This window comes from Salvia splendens, chromosome 13, assembly GCF_004379255.2.
Source record: "Salvia splendens isolate huo1 chromosome 13, SspV2, whole genome shotgun sequence".
Classification (NCBI taxonomy): Eukaryota; Viridiplantae; Streptophyta; class Magnoliopsida; order Lamiales; family Lamiaceae; genus Salvia; species Salvia splendens.
This window is the reverse complement of record NC_056044.1, coordinates 1,060,459-1,074,316: the sequence shown is the minus strand read 5'-3', so window position 1 is coordinate 1,074,316 and position 13,858 is coordinate 1,060,459. Positions and strand designations below refer to the sequence as shown.

At 32.5% G+C, this 13,858-nt stretch overlaps 1 protein-coding gene across 1 annotated transcript; it reads left to right on the top strand.

Moving 5' to 3' along the window:
* Window positions 1-8,676: 8,676 nt before the first annotated feature.
* Window positions 8,677-13,734, top strand: LOC121763078 (probable pectin methyltransferase QUA2). The gene is made up of 9 exons (XM_042159139.1): window positions 8,677-9,051; window positions 9,560-10,287; window positions 10,366-10,495; window positions 10,777-11,017; window positions 11,469-11,694; window positions 11,790-11,962; window positions 12,066-12,369; window positions 12,805-12,943; window positions 13,164-13,734. Exons 2-9 carry the CDS (start codon window positions 9,572-9,574, stop codon window positions 13,320-13,322), a joined length of 2,088 nt encoding a protein of 695 aa, XP_042015073.1. The 5' UTR covers window positions 8,677-9,051; window positions 9,560-9,571; the 3' UTR covers window positions 13,323-13,734.
* The last annotated feature ends 124 nt before the right edge of the window (window positions 13,735-13,858 follow it).

Here is a 13,858-nt window from a genome sequence, read left to right as displayed (position 1 = left end):
GCCAGCTTCTTGAAACATGTGTAATAAATTTGCATTAAATTAGATATCATTTTATACACCATTTTGTGATCGCCTATCATGAACACCATTGATATGTATTTCCTGATATCAATTTTTTTTACTTCTATTTTATTTTTTCTCTAATAAATTTAAACTATTACCATGGTTATCACTTATGCAAAAATACTATAAATTATAACTTATAGCTAGTCCAATAATTAGGAGGCTTCATCGTGGCCAATAATTGGCCTGACCAATCACTTATAGACTTTTATGTCCTTTGGTCATTTACAAATGGAAAAAGTTATATACTTGGCTTTCTCTTTTTTCACTACAAAAGTCTCCAAAAAGTCACAATTAAATAGCTTAAAAACAAAGATCATAAGTGCTTCCATTTCTTTTCAAAGCGTAGTTTCCAGCAACTTGTATTATGATTTAGAAGGCTAAAAAAATGGGGGGATGACATTTTTTATACTAAAGTAATAATTTGGGTTCAAATAAATAATATTTCAAATTGACATTTTTGATGTCATAGGTATAATTTAGGATTTTAAACTTAAATTCATATGAGAGATTGTGTGATAATAATATTGATTGTTAAATTTTGCATTTCCGTTTATATAATTAAGGATACGATAAAATACTTTAGTGCTATTATTTTATTAAATCTCAGTTAAAGCGTTAATAGGTACATGAAATTTGATAATAATTTTGTTTTAAAGAACTAGATTTGAATTAGTTATAAACAATACATGGGCCTAAATAATTATTGGGCTATAAATTAATATGCAGTTTGGACTTCACTAATATTTATGTTTACTGGACTTCACTAATATTTATTTGTGGGCCGTATTCGTATGGACCAAGCTATAATGCCTTTTCATGCTGGGTTTCACTTTCCATATAAGTTTCGTTGGTTTTAAGAAAATTGGTGATCAAAATAAGTAGATCCTATCAAATAAAATGATTAAAAAAATATTAGTATATAGTGTTTATTTGACAAACCAAAATCAAGGTATACTGGTGATTGTCCTTGTAAATTTGTGGGGTGCCTTAACCTGAAATATATAAGTAGGAATGCAGTATTTGAATTTAATACTCATCATTTCTTTTCTTTTTTTTGTGTATTTTACTTTTGACGCTTAACATAAAATATTGGCATGTAATTTTTTTTTAAATATTTGTAAACTTTGCAAGGAAATACATTGGTATAAAAACTATAATCCTTTCAAGTATAATTAGCCCGATGGGTTAGCATGATGCACACAAGTTTATTGTTTAATTAATTAAAGATTTTTAGCCCAAAATACTTGCAATCGATGATTAGCAAAATTGTACTTCCTCCGTGCAATAATAGATATTACGAGATTTAATTGATGTTTCATGTGTTAGGGCATCCAAAGAGGGGCGGAATCGTCCGCCACTTTGGCTCCGCGGACGACAGACGATGCGTCATCCGCGCCCGATAGGGCATTGTCCGCTCACTGTGGGGCGACGCGGACGATGCAAAAATGCGTTTACCAGGAGTCGAACCCGGGTTTATTGCTTGGAAGGCAATTATTCCAACCATTGGACTACAAACACTAGTTGCGATATTTTGAAAACTAATTATTAAAAATGCTTAGTGCCTTACTAATTATTTGTTAGCTTCGTTAAAGTAAGCCCCTAATTTATTCGCAATAAGGATATATTTAATTAGTATGATTGGGAAAAGGAATAAATAAAATTATGATTAAAAAGTAGAATTTAGTTAAACGAGAATTTGCTTCTTCGAGTTATTAAGATGATTAATTTTATAAATGAAATGAAGGTTTTTCCAAATTTTTGTATTTATTTAAATGTTCAAATAAAAGAAAATGCTTAGGGCGCGTCTTAGGGCGCCCCACTGTAGGTGGAAGGGTATGAGGATAAAATGCTGACGTGGGGTGCATAGGGCGCCCCATTGTGGATGCGCTTAAATGTACGGAGTGCTATTTTTTATGGGACGAAGAGAGTAATAATTCTCTAAACAAATAACCAAGCAATATTATTCCATCTTTGCTATACAAAATGATGAATATCCATTCAAAGAAATATATTTTTTTAAAATAAAAATATTATTCATTCTATTTTATTTTATGATGAAGAAAATGTTTTACTTTTGTCTGCAAAAATAATAAACAATGGTTATGAATGTCGAGAAAATAGAAGGGGACAATTCACGGGTAATGCACCACGCCGCCGTTCACACTGCCGACACGCCATCTGCTGCTCTCTTCTCATCAATCATTCATTACATACCACTGTCGGTGAATTTAATTTTTTTATTTAACATACGGGCAATTTCGTAGTAGTATTATTGTAAAATTTAACTATTAGAAGGGATGTCAATTTAGCCCGCAACTCGTGGGCTGACCCGAATATTTCACCAAATTTATAGGGCTAGGGTTGAAAATTTTCAACCGGATAAAATTACAGCCCGATTAGCCCGCACCCGATTAACCCGCAACCCATTATGGCCAGACCCGAAAACCCGATGGGCTGGCCCGAAAACCCGATAAAATTTCTATTGTTCTATTTATTTTACTCTAATTTGACACTTCATTGATTATTTTATAATATAGATTACTGAAAAAATAACTTTCCATTTTATATATTAAAATATATAAATTATATATTAAGTTTTTATTAATATAATAATAAATAAATGAATTAGAAACTTCAATTTCACTAAAAAATATATATTTAAATTTTTAAACATGCTTTAATATTTCTTGATGTTTAAGTTTTGTTTTGCATAAATTGCAAATATTAGTATTTGATCATGTTTATGTTTGAGTGTAAGCATATATTTCAAATTTATCATAATTAAATATTTTACATTTTATAAATATAACTAATTTTCACCATTATTTATTGGATTGATCGCATATTAATTTTATCGGTACCAACTCGATTAACCCGATGGGCTAGCCCGAAACCCGAGCTTTTAGGGTTAGGGTTGAACTTTTATAACCCGGAAAAATACAACCCGATTAACCCGCACCCGATTGACCCGCAACCCGGTGGGTTGGCCCGATTGACTTCCCTAATTACATTGCACAGATCTAGTCATTATAATTTTAACTATTCGTTATTAGTGCTACTTAAATTTTGTGTATTGAATATTATACATTTTGAAATTATTAGTTTATAGTATTAATGATTTTAGTAATGCCTATGCAATTATTAACGCACCTTTTTATATACACTGTGACAGTTTAATAAACTCAATAAACCGTTTCCATAATTTATTAAAGTTAATACTACATGTGAAGCGACAATATTTAGGTATATTGAACGTGCTTTGCATTGACTTAAGATTCCCATTTGAGAAATTTTGTTAGTATATTAAAAGATATTAAAAAGAATTGTGGATCGTAACTAAGTGAACCAAATCGAAAATTGGAGCGAAGTAGTATACTAAATACTCACTTGATAATAAAGTACATTAAATATTTTATTATTTATAAATCTGAGTAAAATAATAATCCACACAACAAGAGTAATTAATATTCATGCTCTTATTATTTCTCAAACATTAAGCCAATATTGATAGGGATTAGGGATACTATGCATCATGTGAATTACATCCCAAAAGAAAAATATACAACAAATAAATTACTTGTCAAATATAACAAAAGCACCTTATCTTGTAATCTTACAATTTTGTGCTTTATCACATCATTAATTAGATATTATCTACTATTTCTTTAAACAATAAAATATACTCTATTGACGATGATGATGTGTAATAAAATACATGAAGAAAAAAAAAGAATATAGATAGACAAGACCCTTAAACGCAATTTCTCTGGGAATAAAATTTGGATGATACGAAGAAACAAAGCAAATTAAATAAATACGTAAATAAAATTCTATAATACTTACAACTTACTCCTATCAATTAACTTAAACAATCTCAATAATATTAAACATCCTCTCACGAGTGGCCCCACACGTGATTGAAATATAGAAAGTCTGCATGTGAGTCTGTGAGTCTTAAATCTCAATTATCGCCCTCAAATTATTTGCTTTTATAACGTGCAAATGAATTATTTTCAACAAAATGGATGTTACATTTTTTTTAAATTCCTTTATCTCTTTAAAGAAAAAAGGTTTGTATATTCACGGTTTTTTTATTATTTAATTTAATTTAATTCCACATAAGTAGCTATTCCGGATACATCAAACCTTTACCAACCAACCATAAAACACAACCACTTTAATTTATCATCTTAGATATATCATTTTCCAACTTTCTGTATAAATGATTGGTGAATTTGACTATGAGTTCAGTAATACTGCAATTTAAAGTCGCTTTATGCTTACCCTTTTTTATACTATATGTTTTTTTTTCCATTTTGCATGTGTAATAAATACTACTCCATATTACTGTTAATTACTTATACTTTTAATACTACATTTTATTTTAGAAAAGTGATGATTGTGACGTCAGATTAGACCAATTACTTTAAAAAGTGTAGGCAAGTCATGAACGAATTATTTTTAAGTTGGGTGCATGTTAATATGTCTAATGATAGCACATGATGATACAATATATACTAGTGTCTTTTTATTCGTAAGTAGATGAAAATAATAAATAATAAATTAATTATTATAACTATTATCAAGTGATAATATATGTTGACATTGATTAAGTGGCAACTTTGAATGTGATCCAACCATGTTTTGATTGTACAAATATAATAAATGAAAATGACATAAGCTAATAATCACTTATGTGATTCACACAAGGCACATGACCAACAATTTTATGATACTATGATATTTTACTTTCTAAAATTCTACTCTCTAAAAAAGTAACTCCTTCGTCCATCGATAAATATTATATTTTATAATTTTGATCTGTCCATAATTAATTATCCCATTTCATTTTTACTGTATATAATAAATATCAAGTCTGACATTCCATTTATTAATTTCACTCACATTTTTTTAGTATAAAACTATTTTTCACATTTTTAAAAACTCAAATTGCAAAAAAGTAAGATATTTATTGGCATATGGAGAGAGTTACTCCAAAAAAAAAGTAAGATATTTATTAGTATAAAACTATTTTTTCACAATTTTTTAAAACTCAATTTGCAAAAAAGTAAGATATTTATGGGCATATGGGGAGAGTTATTATAAAAGTATTTTTTTTCCATCTACATAACCCCCAAAAAATTGAGTTATTATAAATTCCATATGCATCTTACAAAATTTCAATGCAAACTATAATAATTGTGCCACTATATAATAATGTGACTCATGACTCTCTCACCAATATTCATGAGCAAAAAATTGTGGATTCAAACGTAGGAACTACGTAATAGTATGCAATCTCTCTGTGCGGGACCAAACCTCATAACATGGGGTGTGTTTGTAAAGATGCATTATTGAATTGAAATATAGAAAATTATCATCATATATGGATAAAGTTATTAGTTTGTTTTAAATAATAATATGGGTTATGTCTGTGGTAGATATGAGGCAGGGGTTTAATCAATCTCTCACTGAACTATGAGAATTCCATTAATTTATCCTACCAAAAAATTAATGGAATTTTGAACACCACCCTCTTGTCCATATGCCAAAACACAAAAAAAAAAAATACTTTTTTTCCATATCTCAATTTAGCTTATAGTAGTCATTAAAGTTTAACTTTATTTCAAAATTTCCAAATATAAGATATAGAACAAAAGTACTATTAATTATTGCCGAGACTTAAGACTTGACAGAGTTGTTGAAATAAAAATTGCTATACTATAAATCTATAATCCAGTAAGATTTTTCAAATGAAAATATATAAAAACAAAGAGACAAATATAATACTATGAAATGTCAAAACTAGACTAGCATTAAATAAATAAGTGGGGGCTTGCACTATTATGCCTTGGTAATTAATTACAAATTGACCCATATATATAATTGTATCATATTTGTGGGTTGACAGTCCATTATATACCATCATTAGACCCAATCCAATCCAATCCCTATGTGCTGTGAATTTTGTCCACAATATTAGAACTTTGGGTATATTTAGAGCATCTACGACCACGTGTTTAGCGCCTAATACGAGTACGCGATACTCGTTCGTAGTGCCTGTTTGAACACGAGTATGCGACACTCTCTCGTGCCTACTCGAACATGTGATTCAGACTGCCAATACATGCCCATTTTACAAATAATGCGCGAAATATCGATTTTTGAATAATTTATATATGCTCTAGAGGGGACGAAGAGTAGACAAGGAGACATACAACAATTCTCGAGTGAAGAGAGCAGCAAATTAATTGTTTTGCTACTTCTGAATTCAGTGCTTCAAAATTTATTTCTGTCTATTTTTTCATTATAGAATGTGATTTGTATATTTAATTTTATTCTGATTTTTGTAGAAACTAAGCCATTACCATTTTAAAATACAATATTATTCCATCATAGTATTATATTTATATAAAAAAAATAAATACATTCATTAGTACTACTATTTATTAGATCCATTGCACTCTAGTTTGTGGCAATGTCGACTGGGAGTTGGTGACCTATTTAATGTTAAATGAGTTTCAACACGTTTTATATATGGGTATTTCAAGTTTATTTAGTCTCCACAATATATTCAAAAATAATTTCTATTTTTGTTATCATATACTGTAGTACTATATTTAGATTATATGCATACATTTTCTACTAAAAAACTATTACTCCGTATTATTTATTTAGATTATATGCATACATTATTTCAGAATAATAAAAGCTTACAACAACCACGAGTGTTGTTAGTATAATATAATGGAATATCACATTGAAATAGTGACTATAAGTGTTCCATCTATTGCTTGAAATATTATTCATAAAATAATCATCGCCTCACTTTTCAAATTTGTTATTTAACGACCAATCCAAGATCTAAATTGAACGAAAACTAGTCAAAACAAATCAAAATTTAGGCTATTTATATGTGAACCACACTCAACTTTGACTTAACCAATGAAATAGTGACAATAAACAATTCTAAAAAAATAATAAAAATAAGAATAGTATCCAACTTGTCCTATTAAAAACCGCGTTACACTCTAAAGTCCAAACGCAAGTGACTTCAATTTTTTTAAATCTTGATTAATTGAATTCACACTAAATCTCAAAGCTATAATTAAGTTGTGGCTATAATTAATTCCACCTCTTTATTAATAAAACTATGCAAATTGTACAGTTTTCTATTGCCTACACACTACTTTGGGCTATCTAATAATCATATATATTTCGATGTTTAGCTCTTTTAGAATGTTGGGAATATTGATTGTGATGACTATTTTGGACATGTTCACATTTATTAAGGTTGGTGAAAATGCCTACCCAACCTAATACGTTAAACGTGACCACTACGTTGGTAATACTATATAGTTATATTACCCTAAATAATATTGCATTAAAAAAGGTATATATGTTTTATATAAATACACATTGATTGTTTGACTCATGAAAAAATATTTTACATTGTTTGGCCACTTCCAACTTTTAATTAAGTCGAGATAACCATGCCCATTTCACTATATTAATTTGAGGATAAAGATATATAGTTGGCTGGCCAAAAAGAGTATTTTTATAAATTTTATCAATATTAAATCTATTTACAATATTCCACGTTCAATTCAGTAAAGGGTATAATATTCACAAGAAAAAAATGTATTTTTTGTTAATTAAATATTTTACTAAATAATTACTAACAAACCAATCTATTTTTATTTAAATCAGAATGAATGAATGATAACAAGTCATATTATAACTGAACACTATCACTCTTAAATTAATATCTTATTTTTATAAAAAGAAATTTTTATAAAGGAAGGAGTTTCCTCGAGATTTGGTATCTGTTCGACTATTTGATTAATCTTAACTAACAATTAATGACAATTAATGTATTTTAAAATAAAAAATACTAAGACGATAAGGGTCAATTTTACAATATCGAATCGATTTTTTAAATGTTTAAATTCCCTATTTTATAGCGAATTAGTATGAAATTATATTACTATAATCAATATGGCACCGAAACTAGAGGTGCCCCTATTAATTCGCAAGTGCATGCAATTCCTTATCCGGCCAAACAATTAACTTTATTTAATATCTACAATCCAAAATATGACATAAATATATGACACATAGATGTGCATTGTATTTGTACATATTTTATTTCTTGAATCTTCAATTTAATCTCGATCTAGTATATGCTACATAAAATCTAATTGTCTTCAAAATTGCAAGAAATTGTCATTTTTGTAAAGAGAATCAAACATCTTGTATTCTTAAGCTATAACCCCTGGATTAAGACTTGTTTTAATGTGATTGGACTCTACTATTAATGCTCACAATTTTAGTTAGTATACACCATATTCCAACTTAAATTAAAAATAAAAATAAAAAATAAAACCATTAATTAATCTTCGAGGTTTAATTACTTACATTAATATAAATTTTTTTAAAAATATTTGTATTGTACTTACATTCAATTTCAATTAAAAATTAAAAGCTCAACACAATTGAAAATTAAATCAACCAATACAAATTAAATGAGAAATCATATGAACTCAACATTTATGAACTCAAAATTAAACTATTTACTTACAGAGAGAGAGAGCGAGAGAGAGAGAGAGAGAGAGAGAGAGAGAGAGAGAGAGAGATCTTCACCGAGCTATAAGATTGGATCCCACTCCTCAGCAGAATTTCTTCACAGTCCAAAAAATTGTAGGCATATATAAATATATATAAATCCCATTTTCCACTTGGCTGAAGTCTCCTTCATCTCTACTTTCTAGCTGGAAAGTTTCTTGCTCCCATTTCTGAATGTGATCTGAAGCTCAAGTGAGAATTATTGGGAGGCAGTGTGAGTGTGTGAAACCAAGGGTTGAAGGAGGGGTTTTAAGAAACGACAAATAAGCCTTGGGTTGTGAGAAACCCATGAAAACTTGCCCCATAATTAAGCTGAAAGTGAGGGCTCTCTTGTTTATAGCAAAGTTTGCATCTTTTTAGGTAAACTCTGACGCCCAGAATTTATGTTGTTGTTTTCTGTTTGTATTTGATCATTTGGTGCCATTGATCCAACTGGGTCTTTGTGTTTTGGTTTTGGGAGTTATATGGCCTTCAATTCAGAGTTTTTTGTGTTCAGTAACTCGAATCTAAGTTGTGTTTTTTCAGATATCTGCTTAATTTGTCACTTAAAATTGGTTTCTTGATTTGGATTTTGTGTTTCCCATTTTTAGTTTTAGTTCAAGTCACATGCAGACTGTAAAGCTTCCTCTTTTAGATTTGATTTCTATGTAATCTCCACAAATCACGTTATGTATTTGTATCCATGTGTTTCCCATGAATCACGGTGTGTGACTGTGTTTTACGATGTTAGAGGATTTAGTATCAGATTTGGGAATAGTCAATTCCAAATTCATCACTTTTATGATCTCTGTTTGCCCTTTTTGCCTTTTTGCAGTTTTGATTGGTATTGGTATTGATTCTTTTGCTTTTATGTGATGGGGTTGTTTAGGTAGTAAGTCAGATGTCGAGGCCTCTTCACCGGGGCGTTTTGAGTGGCGGGGGGCGATTCTCGGGGAATAGTAATGATTATTGGGATGATTCTCAGAAGAAAGATAAGTTGGAGAAGGAAGATTTGAATCGGAATCAGCTAAATGGAGCTGATGTTACACATTTGTCTTTGAAGAACCCTTTTCAATTTCTTTTCACAAATTCGACTCATGGCTTGGGAGAGCACGGTTTTGTATCGGATCCCTTCAGTCCCGGGGTTGTTAGGAGTTGGCAGAAAGTGATTCTCTCCTTTCTCAAATTCAGTTTAGTAGCCATTGTGATTCTTGCTCTTACTGGTTCGTACTGGTGGTCTCTCTCTATAGCCTCAACTTCGAGAGGGAAAGTGTTCCATGGATATAGGCGGCTTCAGGAGCAGCTGGTATCTGATATGTATGAAATTGGGGAGCTTTCTCTTAGTTCGTCGAAGTTTAGGGAATTAGAATATTGTTCTCAGGAGTCTGAGAACTTTGTTCCGTGCTTCAATGTTTCGGAAAATCTTGCTCTGGGGTTTTCTGGGGGAGAAGAATATGACCGGCATTGTGTGCACGGGTTGAAGCAGAACTGCTTGGTTCTTCCCCCAGTGAACTATAGGATTCCTCTACGGTGGCCTGCTGGGAAAGACATAATCTGGTTTGCGAATGTTAATATTACGGCACAGGAAGTCCTGTCTTCTGGTAGTTTGACTAAGAGGTGAGTTTCGTAGTCGAATTGAAGTAATTGTTGGTCTTTTCTTCTATCTGATATCTTATCTCTGTTGTGTAATCGCAGGATGATGATGTTGGACGAAGACCAGATTTCCTTTCGTTCGGTGTCGTCTACCTTTGATGTCGAAGATTATTCTCATCAAATTGCAGAAATTATTGGGCTGAGAAACGAGTCCTCGTTTATACAAGCTGGAGTAAGTGAAATTCACCATACATCTTTAAATTATTGTTCACCACTTCAATTATGCTGTGAAAGCATGACAGTGATCGAGCAGTTGGTTGATATTTGTCTATTTAGTCATTTATGAATTATGATTAGAATGAGACAGATCATTTGCATTAGAGAGTTGTTACATTCGACTGCTTGATATAACGGATAATGTTATGTGGAAATCTTTGATGCGTTTCATGCTTAAGAACGTCTACTCAGGGTGCTGAAATACGAATATATGCTTATTTTTTGTTCCATTTTCAGGTCAGAACAATCCTGGACATAGAATGTGGTTATGGTAGTCTTGGGGCACGATTATCTTCATACCAACTATTAACCATGTGTTTAGCAAACTATGAGGCGTCAGGCAGTCAAGTCCAGCTAACCCTGGAAAGGGGTCTCCCGGCAATGATTGGTTCGTTTGCGTCTAAGCAGCTCCCGTATCCATCTATATCTTTTGACATGATTCATTGTGCAAGATGTCGAGTTGATTGGGACACAAAAGGTAATCTTGATTCTTCTACAGTTGTTTTTCTTCTTCTTTTGAACATCTATATCTTTTAATGGTTAACGAGAAAATATTCCAGAAGTTGCTAGAGTACCATACAGATAAACGATAAATTTTCAGATTAGACAAGAGCATAGGTTTGAGACAATGAAACATAGTTACAGAGGTAAAATGATGCGACAACTTTTTCACTGATTAGATGCAATTGCATAAAAATCGAACTATCAGTTCTAAAACTAGGAAAAGATGATTCTTAGCTTGTTACAATGTTAATCTTCAAGAACTACTCGATCAATATAGTTCTCATGGTATATGTTATGCCACTGATCGTACCTTTTCGACAAAATCAAAGAACATTTACTGTAATTAGTCTCTGATTACAAATCAGACGCTTTACCATTCAAAATAATCTTCCTATAATTTAAGTGTTTTATCTCATTGAATGCAGGTGGCGTATATTTACTTGAAGTTGATCGGTTATTGCGGCCCGGTGGATATTTTGTGTGGACCGATCCCATTATAAACTCTCAGCGCTCCTTACGCAACAAAGCCAACCTAAAAAAATGGGATACAGTGCGCGTGGCAGCAGAAAATCTCTGCTGGGATATGCTCCCACAGCAAGACGAAACTGTCGTTTGGAAGAAGACTAGTAAAAAGAATTGTTATCCCAAACGGTAAGAGGGCGATTTTCTTGCTTTGTTATATAATGCTAGTAATAAATTGATGGCTGCATTTGCAAGTGATGCATCTTGTTTGCACCTTTTTCCAGGAAAAGTGGTTCCTTTTCTCTGTGTAGTAAAGGCCACGATGTCGAGACCCCGTATTATCGACCACTCCCAGCATGCATTGGAGGGACTCAAAACCGCCGTTGGTTTCCTATTGAAGAGAGGAGAAAATGGCCCTCACAGGCGGCATTGACCCCAGCTGAACTTGAACGATATGGTAACGTGAACACCAAATAGTCTGCTTGGTGCAGGAATCGGGATACAGGTTGTGTTACCTTTTATTGGCATCTCCTGATTGGATTTATTTTGCTTTCGTGTAGGCTATAGCGCAGAAGAGTTTACGGAGGATTCTGTTAACTGGAAATCCGCTGTCCAAGATTTCTGGTCTCTGCTTTCACCCCTCATATTCTCGGATCATCCAAAGAGGCCTGGCGACGAAGATCCTTCCCCGCCTTATAACATGCTGAGAAATGTGCTGGACATGAATGCTCATTTGGGAGGTTTCAATGCTGCCTTATTAAAGACTAAGAAATCCGTCTGGGTTATGAACGTGGTCCCTACGAGTGGTCGTAATAGTCTCCCTTTGATAGTTGACCGGGGCTTTACTGGCATGCTGCATAACTGGTAATTCTTACATTCTGTTTTACATACTCCCTACGTTCACCAATAAACGTCTTACTTTTTGGTGGCTCGGGTTTTAAGAAATGTGAGTGAACTGAGTTAATGGAATGTGTGTTTTGACTTATCATATACTCCCTCCGTCCCATAATAGATGTCACACTTTCCTTTTTAGTTTGTCCCACAAAAGATGTCACATTTCCTTTTTTGGAAAAAGTTCTCTCTCACATTAATATAAATATATTATTTTCTCTCTCCACTTAACACACAAAACAACTTCTCCTAAGATCTCGTGCCAATTCCCAAGTGTGCCATCTATTATGGGACAGGAAGTATAAGTGAGGAGTCTAAAGCTTCACTTTTATCGACAGCTTTGTGTTCGAATCATCCTTTAGCTTTCCTCCAATCTTTATGGATTTAAAGTTTAGTTTTTTTTGGCAGGTGTGAACCGTTTCCATCGTATCCAAGGACGTATGATCTAGTTCACGCAGAAGGACTTCTCACTCTTGAATTTTCCGAACAGCCAAAATGCCAAATGATCGATATGTTTGCTGAGATAGATCGCTTACTTCGTCCAGAGGTATAGTCTGTGCTTTATGAAACAATATAGTATGAACTATTTGCAAGAATGGATAGGATAATCAAGATCCGAGGCGGGACTATTTAGATTGTTGAAATCTGTTTCGTTTCGTGTCTAAAAGCTGAAGCCTAGATCAGTGGCTCTTTATATGTCTAGATTAGTTGCTCGTGTGCTTCAACGTCCTCTCTCGTTGTTTTGCTGAACGTGTAAAAAAACACAGGGATGGTTGATTCTGAGGGACACCACTCCTCTTATTGAGTTTGCAAGATCTCTGACGACTCATCTGAAATGGGACGCGCGAATAGTGGAGATTGAGAGCAACAGCAACGAGAGGCTCCTGATCTGCCAGAAACCGTTCCTCAAGAGACAAGCGAGCTGATTTCTTGGAAAAAATACACGCCGGGTATATCTACATATGATAGACGATTATATTCACATTCATTTCTTTACTGCATCATCCTACATTCTTAAAGAATCGGAGGAAAGAAATTTGATAATCGAAGAGAAAGGGTCGATAGCATAGCCCGATGCAGGAACTGCATGATCGCGTTATTTTTTATAGACGCCGCAAGGTGTCTGTGTGACCGTGTAACTAGAGATCGAAAACAAAGGGGGTGGGGGGGAGATATATGACTATATGCCCTTTTGATGCCTCTTTTTAGGGACATTTTCATACATATGTATACTCAAAATTGTGATGGATGGACTTATAGAAGTATACAATAAGCAAAAAATTGGTTTGCTTGTGTATACATATTCTTTTAAAGTTATCTACTTTTGCATTTAGTGTATGTTAATTTGTTTATTTTCATGTTTTATGATATTTTTAGAGCTATTGTTGAGTACTCCTTCGTCGGTACGCCATTAAATGTCTAATTTTGTCATTTCGGAATATCTATCACTACATGTTCCAAT